This window comes from Pinus tabuliformis, chromosome X, assembly GCF_031772625.1.
Source record: "Pinus tabuliformis cultivar Carrire ecotype Pingquan chromosome X, CPIR1, whole genome shotgun sequence".
Taxonomy (NCBI): domain Eukaryota; kingdom Viridiplantae; phylum Streptophyta; class Pinopsida; order Pinales; family Pinaceae; genus Pinus; species Pinus tabuliformis.
This window is the reverse complement of record NC_142308.1, coordinates 1,024,929,458-1,024,945,236: the sequence shown is the minus strand read 5'-3', so window position 1 is coordinate 1,024,945,236 and position 15,779 is coordinate 1,024,929,458. Positions and strand designations below refer to the sequence as shown.

The 15,779-nt window shown below is 31.4% G+C and overlaps 1 protein-coding gene across 1 annotated transcript; it reads left to right on the top strand.

Annotated features, from left to right (window-relative positions):
- The first annotated feature begins 8,482 nt into the window (after window positions 1-8,482).
- Window positions 8,483-9,285, top strand: LOC149143237 (glyceraldehyde-3-phosphate dehydrogenase GAPB, chloroplastic-like). Its single transcript, XM_089446354.1, has 2 exons — window positions 8,483-8,603; window positions 9,112-9,285. The coding sequence occupies exons 1-2, from the start codon at window positions 8,491-8,493 to the stop codon at window positions 9,245-9,247; spliced, it is 249 nt and encodes an 82-aa protein (XP_089302480.1). The 5' UTR covers window positions 8,483-8,490; the 3' UTR covers window positions 9,248-9,285.
- Window positions 9,286-15,779: the final 6,494 nt, after the last annotated feature.

The window sequence follows — 15,779 nt, the reverse complement described above, 5'->3', positions numbered from 1 at the left end:
TATGCAAGGGGAAAAATTGAGGAGTTATTCTTATTTTTAATTCTCGTGGAGCTAATGAAACTCCCACATTATCCAAAGAGTCGACCAATTGACTACGCTGCCTCAGAACATGTTACAATTCATATTTGTCAAGCTTTTGTAGAAGACCCAATATTTTTTTAACAAGAGATTCCAAGTACAAATCTTTCAAGAATGTTTCCCTTATTAGAATTTGTATGATTATCTTAGAATCTCGAGTGATTAAGAAACTTGATATCTTCTATCTTTTAGCTAACACCAATCCCCAAAGTAGAACTTATGTTTTTGCTTGGTTGTTAGATTTATTTCCTAGGCCCCATGAAAATCCTAGAAATGCTAGTAATTAAAACATTTGATATCTTTTATCTTTTAGTTAACATGAATCCCTAAAGTAAAACCTGCTTGGTTGTTAAATTCATTTTCTAAAACCATGAAAATGTTAAATTTATTCATTCACAAGGACAAAAAAATAACACTCTAGTTCTAGCCACTACTTTCTTACTATATATTTGTTAAAACAGATATATACTTAATTAATATATTTTTTTTTAATTATAATTAAATGGTTAAAACCAATTTTAAATCTTGCTACATATTATATATTTTACCTTTAATAATTTTTTAAATATAATTGTATTGGAAAAAAGTCACACAAAAAAATATAAAATTATAAAGAAATTTTCATATTTGTTTTTCCAACAATAATTAGATATAATTATAAAACTTCTATTAATATAATTATATTAAATTAATTATTAATATTATATAAAAATTAATAAGTAATTAAACTTCTATTAATATAATTATATTAAATTAATTATTAATATTATATAAAAATTAATAAGTATACATGAAAACAGTATAATTATTAATATAACTATATTAATATAATATAATATTGCGTCAAGGTCCATGGTGGTTTATATTTATATTTTTATAGATATAAATATAAAGTTCAATGATTCATGGTAAGCCCTTATAACATCTACCTTTTAGTGGTGGCTTGTCAAAGTTTGGTTTTTCTTTTGGGTGAAATACAAGGAACATAACTCGGATGACTATCGAAATTAGTTTCAGAGCAAGGAAGATATCAAGAAGAAGAAAGACAATAATTAAATATAATTAGACCTAATATTTCTTTCAACAAAAGATTTCGAGTACAAATCTTCCACGAGATGCTTCATATCTTCTCTTTATCTAACACGGATGATGATGAAGAAGTAGAGCATATGCTTTTGAGATGCTTCATATCTTCTCTTCAGGTCGTTCCTTTTTTGCAATATGTTTATTTAAAGTAGATATATATTCTTAATATTATTTTTCAAAATCATATTTAAATGATTAAAACCACTTTAAAACATGGTTTCATATTATTTACTCAATTTTCAATAAAGTATTAAATTTTATATATAATTTTATTTAAAAATTAATTTATGAAAAAATGTGTCATATTATATAATTAATTTTTGATAAAATATTAAATTTTAAACCTAATTTTATGATTTTTTATTTAAGGGTGCAAGGAGTAATATAAAATTATATGGAAATTTTGATTTTTTTTTCCTTTTTTTCAACAATAATTAGATATAATTATTAAATTATATTAATATAATTTTAATATTAAATTTTTTAACAATATAATTATTAATTTATATTAATATAATTTTAATATTAATTTTTTTAACAATATAATTTTTCAATGATATTAATATAATTTTAATATTATGTTTTCACAATAATCTTGGGGTCTACTCAATATTAAAATGCCATATAACTATTAAAAATATAATTAAATATTATTATAATAAAAAATTCACTTTTGGCAAAAGGTCTAAAGATTATTACTTAAAAAAAACCATTAAAGATTAATTATAATTTTAACCATGGTTGAAATAATTATTATAAATTAAAATTATAATAATATAAAAGTAGGAATGAAATTACAATTAGAATTAGAATTACATAATAGAACTATTTTAAAAAATTTCAAAATCACCATTTATTTTTTTTAAATATGTAATTCCAAAAAGTACTTTGGGTTTAGTAAAATTACTCATTACTTAATATTATTATATATATATATATATATATATATATATATATATATATATATATATATATTATAATCTTAAAAATATAAAAGTATATGAGAAAGAACTAAATGAGTGATCATTGTGTTAAGAAGTATTGTGTAGACAATGTGATTACAAGTTGAAACTCCCTATGGTTCATGCAAAAAAAATACAATAATTAACAAAAAGCCATAGCAATTATTTACTTTTTCTATATTCATACAAATGTTTGTGATCTTTCTTTACAACTTCCACTTCCTTATTAAGTTGGTACATCGTTTCATCCTCCATTGATACCCACCAAGAGATAAGTTGGCTAATATTCTTTAGTTTGAGGCTATGGATTGATCTTCCCTACTCAAATTGAGTGCCAAATTTTGTACAAGATAGTATTTTTCTTCTAAAACTATCAATTACTTTAATTCCACAAGAGACCCCATGATTTATGCTATCTAGGTTGTGATATAACCTTCAATATCATGAAGTTTTGATTTAATATTGAGAATTGAATATCTATTACAATTGATATGTTCCTCATGACTTTTGAGGACTACACAAATTTCTTTCGAGTGGTATCAAGGAAAAAAAACAATTCCAGCAAACATGACCTGAAGTTATATATGTGAATTGGATCCTCAGATCCTATTGCATCTTTAGGCCCAAAATAAATCTCAAGGACAAGATTACAAGTTTATAATCATTTGCTAATTACTAATAATTTCCTCAAGTGATGAGTCAACTGATACTCTACTTAGAACACTATAGGGCCCTAACACCAATCCTAGAAATATGAGGTACAAGTTCGACTTCTGCTTTGTTTACAATAGAGATTCCTTTTGTCTATTTCACACATAAACTTCCTATGCACATAACTCTAGTTCCCTCTACATTTTAGGCTTTTGTAGTAGCATGTATGTTTCCCCTATTATAAGTACCTCACTAAGTTTCCTTCCTCTATACCTAGACTTTTGGTAACCTTATGGTTCTTTCTCTTGAACCTTCACTCTGCACTTCCTTTGCTTCTACATACACAATAACAAAGAAAATAACTTTATTACCATATATTCAACCAACTTGTACCTCTTTACATCAATTTTTATAGGCAACAATGTACAAGAGGCTCCAACCTCTCTTTTTCATAAGCTACAACTCGCTAGAAGCATCAAATCCCCTTCACATAGGCTCTAACCTATTGTTCTTCTTTACGTCTCTACTTGAAGGAAACACCAATCCCCTGATAGATTGAGACAAAAAAATATTTGTTTGACTGACTGACCTAGTATTTAAATTTTGCACCTTTTCTTGTCTTTGACACTGCTCCTCTTTAACATCACTGGTCCTATTTATTCTTTTGTTGTTTATCTCCTCTACTCTTATTTCTTAATTAACTCTATTTTAGGCTTTTTCATTTTGTATATTTAGTTTAACAATACAACAATTATTTTGTTTCTCTCACCATGTGATTTTAAATAATTGGACCAGGTTGTTAGGTCCGTATACTACTAGTGTAACCCCTTATTTTTATTAGTACAAAACCCTTATTATATTGTTGTGCCCATGTAGTCTCCATATTGTTATTATTGTGCCCCATAGAAGCCCACTATTGTTATTATTGTGCCCTTATATTATTATTGTTATGTCGGCTCTGATTATATTATGACCCCTTAGACTCATATATATATATATATATATATATATTTATAAAGAAGGTCCTTTCATTTGTATCATCCAAGAATTATTCATTTGTGTAATGTAAAGGAGGTTGCCCCTTGAAGAGGCTTATTTCTAAGGCATTGATCTATCTTTTGTATATTTTTGTGAGCTGGTTTCATAACATTTGGTATTAGGGCTTTGGATTTTAGGGTTTTGCTGCTCCAAACAGGTCATCGTCGAATTTTCGCTATAACTATTCTGCTACGAAGTTTCAGACGCTAAAAAAAAACCCATTTCAGAATAAATCAGTCTAAACCTCGGTTTGATTAGATCTTGTATCACTATATTTTCGAAGATATGATCTCAGGAAGTTAGGGTTTTTGCAAGCTCCAGAATTTCACCTCAAACAAGTTGTAAAATTTTCGCTATAATATCTTTGCTATAAAGGTTCAGACTTTGAAATTAAAACCCATTTGAATCAAAATCTTGGTGAAGCTCGGGGCCAAATTGTAGATCTTGTCTCGCTATATTTTCGGAGATATAATCTGATGAATTTAGGGTTTTTGTAGACGCTCGAATTACATTCTAAATAGGTGACCTTGGGAAAATCATCATAACTTTCTCTTTGAACATTAGATTGAAATTTTGTAAGATGTTACAGAAAGAGGATGGACTGTAGTTTTCTGTGTATATTTTTCAGATCCTAAGGTTGAAATAGTGACACGTGGCACTTCATACAATTCCGCTCTACTAAACCAGTCGATAATCAGGTCATCGTGGGAGATTTGACATAACTCTTTCTAACAGAATTCAATCTTTATTAGACTTGTGGGGTTAGAAAGAGAATGTAGAGGGCTACTGCAGGATGCAACTTCGGAACTTTGATATCTAAAATTACAGAGTTACAATCATTTTAAGATCGAGCTCCTAAAATCAAGAAAAGGCAATATGAGGAAGTTTGATGGCAAGGATCTGGTAAATTGGATACTACAGATGGAGAAATATTTTGATCTACATGAGGTGCAACTATTACAAAAGGTACTTATTGCATCTTCATATTTAGAACCAAATCAATTTTATGGTATAAAGAGCTTTGTTCTCGTAAACCACTTGTTACATGGTCAATTTTCACGGAGGAAATGATAGCACATTATGAGGATACAAAGAGAATCACCTTCTTTAGTCAATTGATAAATCTCAAACAAAAGTTTTCAATGGCAGAGCACATTGAGGACTTTCAAAAATTGAATATAAGGGAAAATGATATTCCAGAGAAGGAAAATGGCCTAGCTCATGACAATGAAAGAACTTAACTTTCGTCATCTCTTTCTTCTTACCACCATGATAAGAATCTTGTTTGGAATGGGAAGACTTCCCTTTCCCCTTCTTCATCTTAATCGTTAAGGCACAATTCTCTTCATCATGAGTCTTTGATGAAGAGCCATCCTTGGTGTTGCTCCTGATCTCCTCCTTCATCAAATCCGACAATAGTCGTTCCCAATCTGGAAGCTTCTCCCAACCATTGACAGAGTCCTAATAACTATGCCAACTCTTTGGGAGTCTCAGAAGAGCAAGACTCACCATATCATCCTCGACAACCATGATCCCAACACTTCCAAGTTTGTCACGACACTGAGTGAACTTGGTCAAGTATTTTGGAATCGTCTTGCCTTTCTCCATTTTGATTTTTCGAAGTTTGTCCTTAAGTGAAAATTTCCTGTGGTCACCGTTGTTCCGATACAAGTCCATCAAAGCTTTCCACATAGCATAAAAAGTTTCCTTGCCATGGAGACTCGAGAAAATGTGGTCTCGAACTCCCTCAAGGATTATCTGCCTCGCCTTCGCTACACACTTCTTCCATTCATCCAGATTTTGTGCATCCAATGTTGTTGGCTTAGGAATGCCTTGATCAATGAATTCCTTCAAACCATAATCCTCCAACACAACCTCCATTATGTCCCTCCACACTATAAAATTTGAGTTGCCTTCCAAGACATATTTGAGCCTCAAATGGTAGAACAACATCTGTCGATACTGAAGTATGTATTGAAAATTAGAATTTCACCTATAACACAAAACTAAAAACTTCAAATATCCTCAGGTATACTGTTCTCAGCTCTCATACCATGTAGAAAATTCTTGTAGATTCACAAGCTCATGCAATTTATTAAAGCATAGGACAAGAAACTACTTATACTTTCAACCAACAGAAGCCAATAGATCAATGAAAACGATATGAACAAGAAGAAGATAAATCAATGACACATAACACAAGATGTATCCGGGGAAATCCACTACTCAAAACCCCTCTATATGTATTGCATATATAAGAAATATGAGTGAAGATACAAAGCTTGTTCTCACTAGAACAATTCTGCAAAAGTATGCTCAACTCTCCCATCTCACAAGCTAGCTCTTGGCCAACACTTAGCCAATTCTACAGCTCTCTAAGACCCTAATCTCTTATGTAATTCTTAGGATGAATAATCCTTATTTAAAGGAAATTCATGCTTCAAAAAATGTGCAATCCAAACATAGGATCAATCTCTGATGCATGCATGATATTTACACTCTAGTAAATAATACAACTGGCAGTACATTGTCCCTTCGCTCTAGTCTCAACTGGGTCTTTCTCATAATCGACATGCATGAGTTTCTGATGAGGGAATATTCAGTTAACTAGAGTGGCACTTATGGATGCACTAATGCACCAACTCACTGATAACTCTCTATTAGTTCCACAAATAGTTTGGAACTAATTTAACTGAACTTAACTCAGTAAACTACGTGATCTAATTTCCAACTCATTTTAAACACATACTGGACCCCTAAAACTTAGGGATAACATATACATGACTACAGAAAGAATTCCAACTCGAAATTCCTAAGCTAATTAAGTTAATTAAACTTAATTAACTATTTACAAGTTTCTATGAGAATAGAATTCGATTTTAATTCTCAGTTTTATTCAAGGACAAATTAAACTAGAATTCTTGTTTCCATTTCTCAACACTCCCTCTTAACAAGAAAGGGATTGTCAACTACCCCGATCCTGTCTATGTGAAACTCGAATTTACACCTTGATAATGCCTTTGTCAAAATTTCAACATCTTTCTCCTCCATGGGAATGTACTCCGACAACATAATTCACCTCAATACAAAATATTTGAGATGATGATATCAAATATCAATATGCTTGGACCAATCATGAAATAATGGATTTTCAAAGAGTCTAATACAACTCTGATTATCACAGTAAATCACAATTGCATCTATCTACTAACCAAATAAACCAACCAGGATCTTCCTCATCCAAATGGCCTCACATGCTGCCTGACTCAAAACCATGTACTCTGCCTCTGACTGAGTTCAACTGATCTTTGTTTCCTGTTGTACCAAGAAACTGCCATTGACCCAATATTTCATAAATCTCTTGATGGTCTCTTCATGTCGGGTGGACTCCCTGCCCAATATGCATCAGTGAAGCCTTGAAGCTTCACTCCCTCTATCCGTCTGTAACATAATCCATACTAAGAAGTGCCCCTGAGGTATCTCAACACATGCTTTGTCGCCTTCAAATACAACTTGGTAGGCCTAACCATCGCTTGAATAAACTTGTTAAGTTCATAACAAAAATCCATTAGTGTGTTCACCAAGTACATGAGTGAACCCACAATCTTCCTATAAGTAGTTGATTGTACTACATCCGCTGAAGTAACATCCTCCTTCCTATAGTAAACTGCTAGAGGAGTCTCCATGGGTTTGCTACTTTCCATGTGGAATCTCCTGAGTATCTCGTTGGCATACTTTCCCTGAGACAGAAACAACTCCCCATCTCCTTGCCATACCTCCATGCCAAGAAATTAATGCATGAGCTCCATGTCCTTCATCTCAAACTCTCTTGTAAGGTCCTCCTTGCAAGACTGGATCAACTGATCATCACCTATCAGTATGAGATCATCAACATAAATTACAATGATCAACATTTTACCTTCCACCACTCTGTGGTACAAGTTCACATCTGCTTCACTCTTTGTGAAGCCCAACCCAATGAAGTATCTATCTATCCTGGTGTACCAAGCATAAGGTGCTTGCTTCAACCCATACATCTCTCTCTTGAGCTGACACAGATGCGACTCATGGTCAAAGGTATCAAAACCTTCAGGATGCTCTATGTACACCTCTTCCTCAATCATGCCATTAAGGAAGGTTGTCTTTACATTCATCTTATGTATCTTCCAAGCCATCTATGATGATAGTCTCAATATAGATCTGATTGAAGAGTACCTTGCAACAGGAGCAAAGGTCTCATCATAGTCAATCCCCTCTACCTGTGAAAAGCCACAAGCCACAAATATAGCCTTATGATTCTCCACACTACCATATGTAACTTTATTTACCTTTTAAATCCATCAGGAGATCACCACTGACTTGTACTCTAGTCTCGGGACCACATCCCAAAACTGTTACAAACTATGGAGTCAAACTCCTCCACCATGGCATCAACCCAAACCGATTTCTTCACTTCTTCCTTAAAGTAAGATGACTCTGTCACAACACATTTTCCCATAACAACCATGTATCGAGTGTACCTCTTAGGTGACCTCCTCTACCTGCGCTGAGAAGTGGGTGATCCCACATTCTCCCATGCATCATACAACAATCTGTAAACCTCTCTAGTGCACTTTCTTCCCTCTCTAGAAGATTCTACCTGAGTGGACGTCTCTCCTCCCAACACTTGGTGTCCATGGACTTTCGTGGTTCCCACGCTTCAGCCATTGTAGATAACACACTCACCATGGTCATGGGAGAGGACATGATTAAAGTGGTCGCTTGGTTCAACAATGAATGGGCTTACAGGTATTCATCTCATAACACAAAAGTTAGTATAAAATGCATTGTTTCCTCGCACTGGCGCATTAAATAAATACCGTTCACTATAAATTAGATCTGTTCTAATTATTATAGAATATTTAGATCGATCAAATAATGTACATATAATTCACGTTGTTCTGCATGCCGTAGTTAGTCTAACTTGTCGGACGAATTGTTCGGAAAGTTATGAAATTTCTATCATATTTAGAGGAAATTTGGCAAGGATTTTTGTAAATTCAAGTTATAGTTGTTAAGCTTCAAAATTTTAGATGGTTTAGACGTTTTGATGGCGCTGAATCCATTTCCACCATCAAAAACAAGATTCAAACACTGTCTTTACAAAAAAATTGAGATTTTTTGGTAATTCCTCCACTTCCTTAGACAGACTCCTTGCTCTGAATTGCCTTCTCACACTATATATAATTAACTTTTACCCAACTTTTAAATAAATGGTTATTTATTTAACTTTTCTTGTTTTGATGGCAATAAACAGCCAAAGAGTTGTAGAGTTCGCACACACGGTGCACGCAAAATATGCAGCGGCCCACGGCGAAGTTCTCGTTCGTGAGGAAGAGCAAATGTGCAGGGTCGATACAGAGCACATGGAATGCAAAATACACGACGTTTGAATTTAATTAGCGTTTCCTACACCCCTTCCCTCATCCCTACTTTAGCGTTTCCTACACCCCTTTGCTCATTCCTACTTTAGAGTTTCTTCTTTTATGTGATATTCTTTTGTTTTGGTTTGATGTTAAAGAGGTTTCATGTAATGCTCCTTCCCATTCTTGTTGTTACGGCTGGACTTCCGTCAGTACCCTGCAGAATAAAAAATATGGAGTTGGATCAAGGGGTTATTAAAAAGGGTAACGCAATGGAGCTTTTTTTATTATTATATTTGAAGCTCCAGGTTGATCGGATTTTATATCTTTAGGCTCCTCTTTGTGGTTTTTACAGAGGCCACAAGTTACGTGTGAGTCAAAAGATATGTGTGATGTCTTGTAATAATATTTCCTTCCTCAATAATAAAATTGTTATTTGATATATTTCTTGTTTCTTCAAATTCAGCGTAAATTATTCTTATTGTTATATGATATATTTCTTGTTTTTTTCAAATTCAACGTAAATTATTCTTAGCTGACTTCCCCCGGATGATAATGCCTTTGTTTCATGGATATCGAATAATGCCCAAGTTTTTAATGTAAGAAATCACTGAATTAAATGTAAGGGAACAATTTTTTATGATTAATTGATTGAGTGTAAATTTATTTATGATTAATTGAGAGTGAGTATGTATTAAAAGTATTTCTGTTTGCTATTGTTTATAATTTTATTTTTTGAAAGCTTTTCTAGTGGGTTTTTCCGGTCAAAATCCGGCAGCAATTTATTGGAATCTCAAGTTTGATAGCTAGTTTCTGCACAATTAAAGCGTCCCAGGAGTTTTTCAGGGTGCTGAATCCAAATATGTAGTTAAAAAACCATTTTAAATAATACAAATCAAGATTTAGCCTCAATTTTTTTCCGCCCATCACCGGAATCTCCAAAAAGTAGCATTATACACAATTCATGTTTGTTTTATGATATTAATAAAGTGTATTTGTTGTTTACTTTAAATATAGTTAAATTAATTTAGAAATTAAAGTTGAATTCAAATTAGTGTTAAGGTTTAGAGTTTAGTCAATTTAGGTTTTATTGATTTAGTCAATTTTCACTTCATTATTAATGAGTTTAGCCCATTGTATTATTTTTCACTTTATTATTAATGACTTTATCCCATTGTATTTGTTTATGGAAAAAGTTATTTAATTAAACTAAAAAAAATTAATGGTCTTTTTGCAGTCTTTCCACAAGATAATCCCGTGTCAATAACTGCCTTACATATTTTATGCCATAATTTGCACATATAGTTGCAATGTCAATGCATTATTTTTAGATATTTGTGTATTCAGTTTTTATTCTTAATCTTTGTAGGAAGTAAATAATAAAATATTTACGATCACTTACTTCCCAATATAAGTTAAGCAATTACTTGCATAAAAAATGGATGACAATCAAAGGTAAAGAAGTGTTGCAGGGCATTACACATTATTGTTGAAAATATCAACAAGAAATGATAAACATAGAAATGTTAAAAATAGCATTTCAGGATATACTCCAACTCTTTTGAAATAGCATCAAGAAATGATAAGGATATATTCCAATTTTGATTTATCCTTGAATTAAAATTCGAATTTAGTTACACTAGTATCCCTTAATTAAGAACATAAGGATGAGTTGTATTTGAGTTGTAATTAGTTAGCTCAGTTAACTGAGTTAAGTCCAGTTAAATTAGTTCCAAACAGTTTGAGGAAATAATTGTGACTTCAGTTAGTTAATGCATGCATGTACGCAACTATTGTTCTCCAGATAACTGAATATTCTCTCATAAATAACTCATGCATGTCAGTTCAGACAGATACACAATTGAGATTAAAGGCAGGGACAATGTACTATCATTTGGAGGAATTTTCATCCATGCAAAAGGAATTCACTCCTTCAAGATTGAGCAGTTAATTCAAAGGTCAGCAGTGTGTGAGGTGAGAATCACACAGGTGGCAGCTTGAGGACCCAGGAGAAACTGCTTGGAGGACTAAAGGAAGGCATATGTGTTGTCTGTTTTGTCTATGAGGAGCAGTGAAGGATTGAGAGTTTTTAGCTGAGGCTTTCCCTAGAGTATTCTTCTATTTCACGTGTGATTGAATCTTCTTCTATGTTATATGTGTTCTGGTTGATCTTGCTCAATTCGATTAAGTTTGATTGTAGAAATAGATTAAGTATTTTGCTTTAGTATATTGCATAATCGGTTTAATCTACAATGAGAATTTCTACAATTATATTTTTAAAAAATTTGCAAATTGATATAAGGAAAAATTAATTACTTACTAAAATGAAAAAACTACTTGCTTAAATATTAATAAATAGTAATAACTCAATAGACATTAACTCCCCACAAATATATTTATATACATCTTGTAATTATCTAATTTTTTTTAATAGAAACACTGCTTAAATCATAGTGAGTAGTAATTAATAGTTAAATTCCAAAAAAATCACAACTAAACTAAACAAACATAACGTGTCTATTTCTTATATATATTTAAGTAATTTTTTTACATTTTAAAATTACATTAATCAAATCCAACACGTGTCTTGCTTAGATGTATCTAAGTCAGTTTTCTACATTTTAAAATTACATTAATCAAATCCAACAACCTGTATCCATCACATAGCAATATTAAATACCTTAATTTGGTAAAATAAAAGGATAACAAACCGAAGCTTTTATTTGTTATGTTTGAAGTACCAGTTTGATCTGATTTTATTTAGGCGGTGGGAATGTCTTGGTTTGTGGTTTTTACAGAATCCAAAAGACATGTGTGATGCCCTTTCCAGTGTTGAGAAGCATTGATTGAGGTTTGTAATAATAATTCTTTTATAAAATAATAAAATTGTTATTCTTTATATTTCAACGTCAATTATTCCTACTTGGCTTTCTTTTCCTCTGGAGGAAAATACTTTTGTTTCATAGATATTGAATAATGCTAAATTTTTAATGTGCGAAATCACTGAACTAAAGTAAAATAGCATTCCGTAAGGAGTTGGGTATATATATATATAATCGAAAGTATATTTTGTTTCATAGATATTGAATAATGGCAAGATTTTAATATAGAGAATAACTGAATTAATAAATCGAAAGTATATTTTGTTTCATAGATGTTGAATAATGGCAAGATTTTAATACAGAGAATAACTGAATTAAATCTAAGCGGGGTCATTAATGAATTGGGTATAACTTTTTTTATAGTATAATTAATTAAGAGAGTGTATATATAATTTAGAGTATAATTAATTAAGAGAATCTATATATAATTTAAATTATACTAATTCAAAGTACTGAATATTGTCATTTTTTAATATAGAAAATCACTTAGTTAAATCTAGTAGGGCTGTTAAGGAATTATTTATATATATATATATATATATATCTTTTGATTTATTTATTAAAAATTAATTAAAATTATTTATTTATTTGTTTTTAAAATAGATGGTTTAATTTTTTCTGAAATGGTTAATTTTTGTAAATAATTAATATAACTATGATAAAAATAAAATATAATATCTATTAAATGGATTAAAAAGAATATATATAATTTTATAAAAAAAACATTCCAAAATAAATAATGTTTTCAATATATTTTAAAGTTTAATTTTACGATTTTATTAATATTAATATTTAAAAAATAGATTGACTAGTGATTTACAACTTTATTTATCTATGGGATGCTTCTCATGTAAAAATATTCAATGTTTTATTACATTCAAGCCATTATTCCTATAAGCATATAAGAGCCAAAAATAGACAAAAGCTTACAATATTAACAAAACAACATACTAGATATTAGTGAAAGGAATGTCATTCCCAAACCTTGGCCCCCCTTTTGAGGGGACATTGTAACATTAAATCACGAAGATTTTGAGCAACAATACTAATTTCATTGTTGGAGGAAGAGAGGTCTAAGGAATGCTTATCCATAGTGGTCTGAAGGTCTTCAATTTGTTCGCATAGGATATAGAGCTGATCCTCCTTCATGCTCAATATGATGCGGTGTTCCATCAACAATTCCATGGTCATGGTCATGTTGGAAACTAGTTGATTATGCATCATTTGCAATGTGACAATATCTTCCTAAAGTTGATCAATTCTCTCCATCAGCGGCTTGAATTATGCACTTGCGGACTTCAATGTCTTATGTAGGATAATCTACACCCATGGATGGTACATAAAAAGTTTCTTTTGGTCATTAGTACTAAAGAGGAAAATACACTCAAAATTTAAGCTCCTTTAGGAGCTTTTATCTCTAAGCTTCCTAAGATGACAATGTCTCAGCATAAGAGATATTATGCCAAACTAGATAGATGGTGAAATTATCTTCCAACCTATAAACAAAATAGAGGAGAAGGCATGGATAACCTTTCTAAGTCCTCTCCCATTGAAGGCATACACCAAAGGTTGATAACTAGAACACAAAGTTAATGAACCTGACAAGAGCCTTTCTCTCCAAGCATAGAATTGAGAAAATATTATCATGTCTAGCCAATTGAATTGAAACACATAATAGAGGATAATAACACCCCAAAATTCAATATATTGGAGGATGAAATTCCAGTTGCAACTACCTCCCTCAACCCACTTTAATTTATAGAGTATATGAAAGTAGAGTGACCCCCAAAAATGACAATTTTCTCCAAACAAAGACGTGGAATAATGTCTCCCAAAATTTCAACCTCAACATAAGGAATAATATGCCCGCAAATTTACCTAAAATTTTAAGTTTATAATTTGTTTAAAAGGCAGGGAATATCCTAAAGTACTTCTTTTGAAGCTTGAAAGTAGGAAAAAAAGAAGAAGAGCTAACTAGAAAGAGGAAATTCTATATTTCATATTGAAACTTCTCAGTATAGCCTTTACATTTACTTGGAATTAGATCTAGAAGGTATGGATAGAAATAATCAAGGCAGCTCGCCAATTATAATTTATATTCCTTTGCTTAATCTCCTTGTCCACCCCCAATTTTTACTTTTGTCATTCATTAAATTATAACGACCAAACTATGGAGCAGGTATTCACATATTTTCCTTACACTACTTGTAGGCCTAATTCCATGCAAGCCTCCATCTTCATAGGGGATATGACCCTTGCCATGAAAATTTCCATCATACTAGTATGAGTGAAAAGCATAAATCTCTCTCAAAATCACAAAGGACCATCACCACCACCTTTGTTTGCCTCAACATACAGTCTCAAAAGCTGGAGTGGTTGATTCCGCCCCACTCCATCCATGAATATGATTAAATTTACATGGAGTTATGTCCATGAGATTTCCACCTCGCTCCTCCATCCTGTTTTAATTTCAAGTAAATTAATCTTTCCATATTTATGCAAGGGGAAAAATGAGGAGTTATTATTATTTTTAATTCTTGTGGAGCTAATGAAACTCCCACATTATCCAAAGAGTCAGCCAATTGATTACGCTGCCTCAGAACATGTTACAATTCATTTTTGTCAAGCTTTTGTAGAAAACCCAATATTTTTTTAACAAGAGATTCCAAGTACAAATCTTTCAAAAATGTTTCCCTTATTAGAATTTGTATGATTATCTTAAAATCTCTAGTGATCGAGATGCTTCATATCTTCTCTTTATCTAACATGGATGATGATGAAGAAGTAAAGCATATGCTTTTGTTTAATTGTTGGATCTATTTCCTACACTATCATCAAAAACTTAATTTTATTGATTCATGGTGCAAAGAATAACACCTTGTTCTGGTCGTTACTTTTTCACAATATGTTTATTTAAAGTAAATATATATACTTAATTAATATTATTTTTTCAAAATTATATTTAAATTCTTAAAATAATTTAAAGCATGGTTTCATATTATATTATATAATCAATATGAAATAAAATATTAAAGTTTAAATATAAATTTATTAAAAAAAATTTAGAAGTAATGCAAAGGCTAATATAAAATCATATAGAAGTTTTGATTTTTTCTTCTCTTTATATAATTAAAATTATATTAATATTATTTTTTCCAACAATAATTTTTGGGTTTATTCAATAATTTCTTAATGAAATATAATTATTAAAATTATAATTAAATATCATTTTAATTAAAAAAGATTGGATCTTGTGCAAAAAAACCCAAAGATTATTGTTGAAAAAAGTAATCTACATTGAAATAATAATGGTGGTTAATCATCCTCCTGGGGTCTGAAAACGTTCTGGCGATGGAACTTTACTCCAATGAACTTTGTATTCCCTTCCTTTTTCTCAATATATATGGTCCTATTTCGGAGCGGGAGAAGTTTTGGAACTCTTTCTTCGCTAAGTCTTTCTTGGAGCACCCAAATCTTATCATTGGTGGAGACTTAAACTTTTCTCTGGGCCTTACTGAATCTTGGGGGGCCAACGCTAGAGCTGATCCCCTCTCTGCATTCTTCCATCAGAAATTGGCCTCGTCGCCTCTTGTGGATGTTGCCCCTTCAAAATTGCGTCCCACTTGGAGGAATCGCAGAATAGGAGATGACTGGATCGGGAAGAAATTAGATCGCTTTTT

What these genes read in the sequence shown, in the direction of transcription:
- LOC149143237 (XM_089446354.1), top strand. Translation starts at nt 8,491, where the DNA reads ATGGACTTTCGTGGTTCCCACGCTTCAGCCATTGTAGATAACACACTC. An exon ending in AACAATGAATGGGCTTACAG is followed by an intron (nt 8,604 to 9,111) that starts GTATTCATCTCA and finishes GGCAATAAACAG; the next exon opens with CCAAAGAGTTGTAGAGTTCG.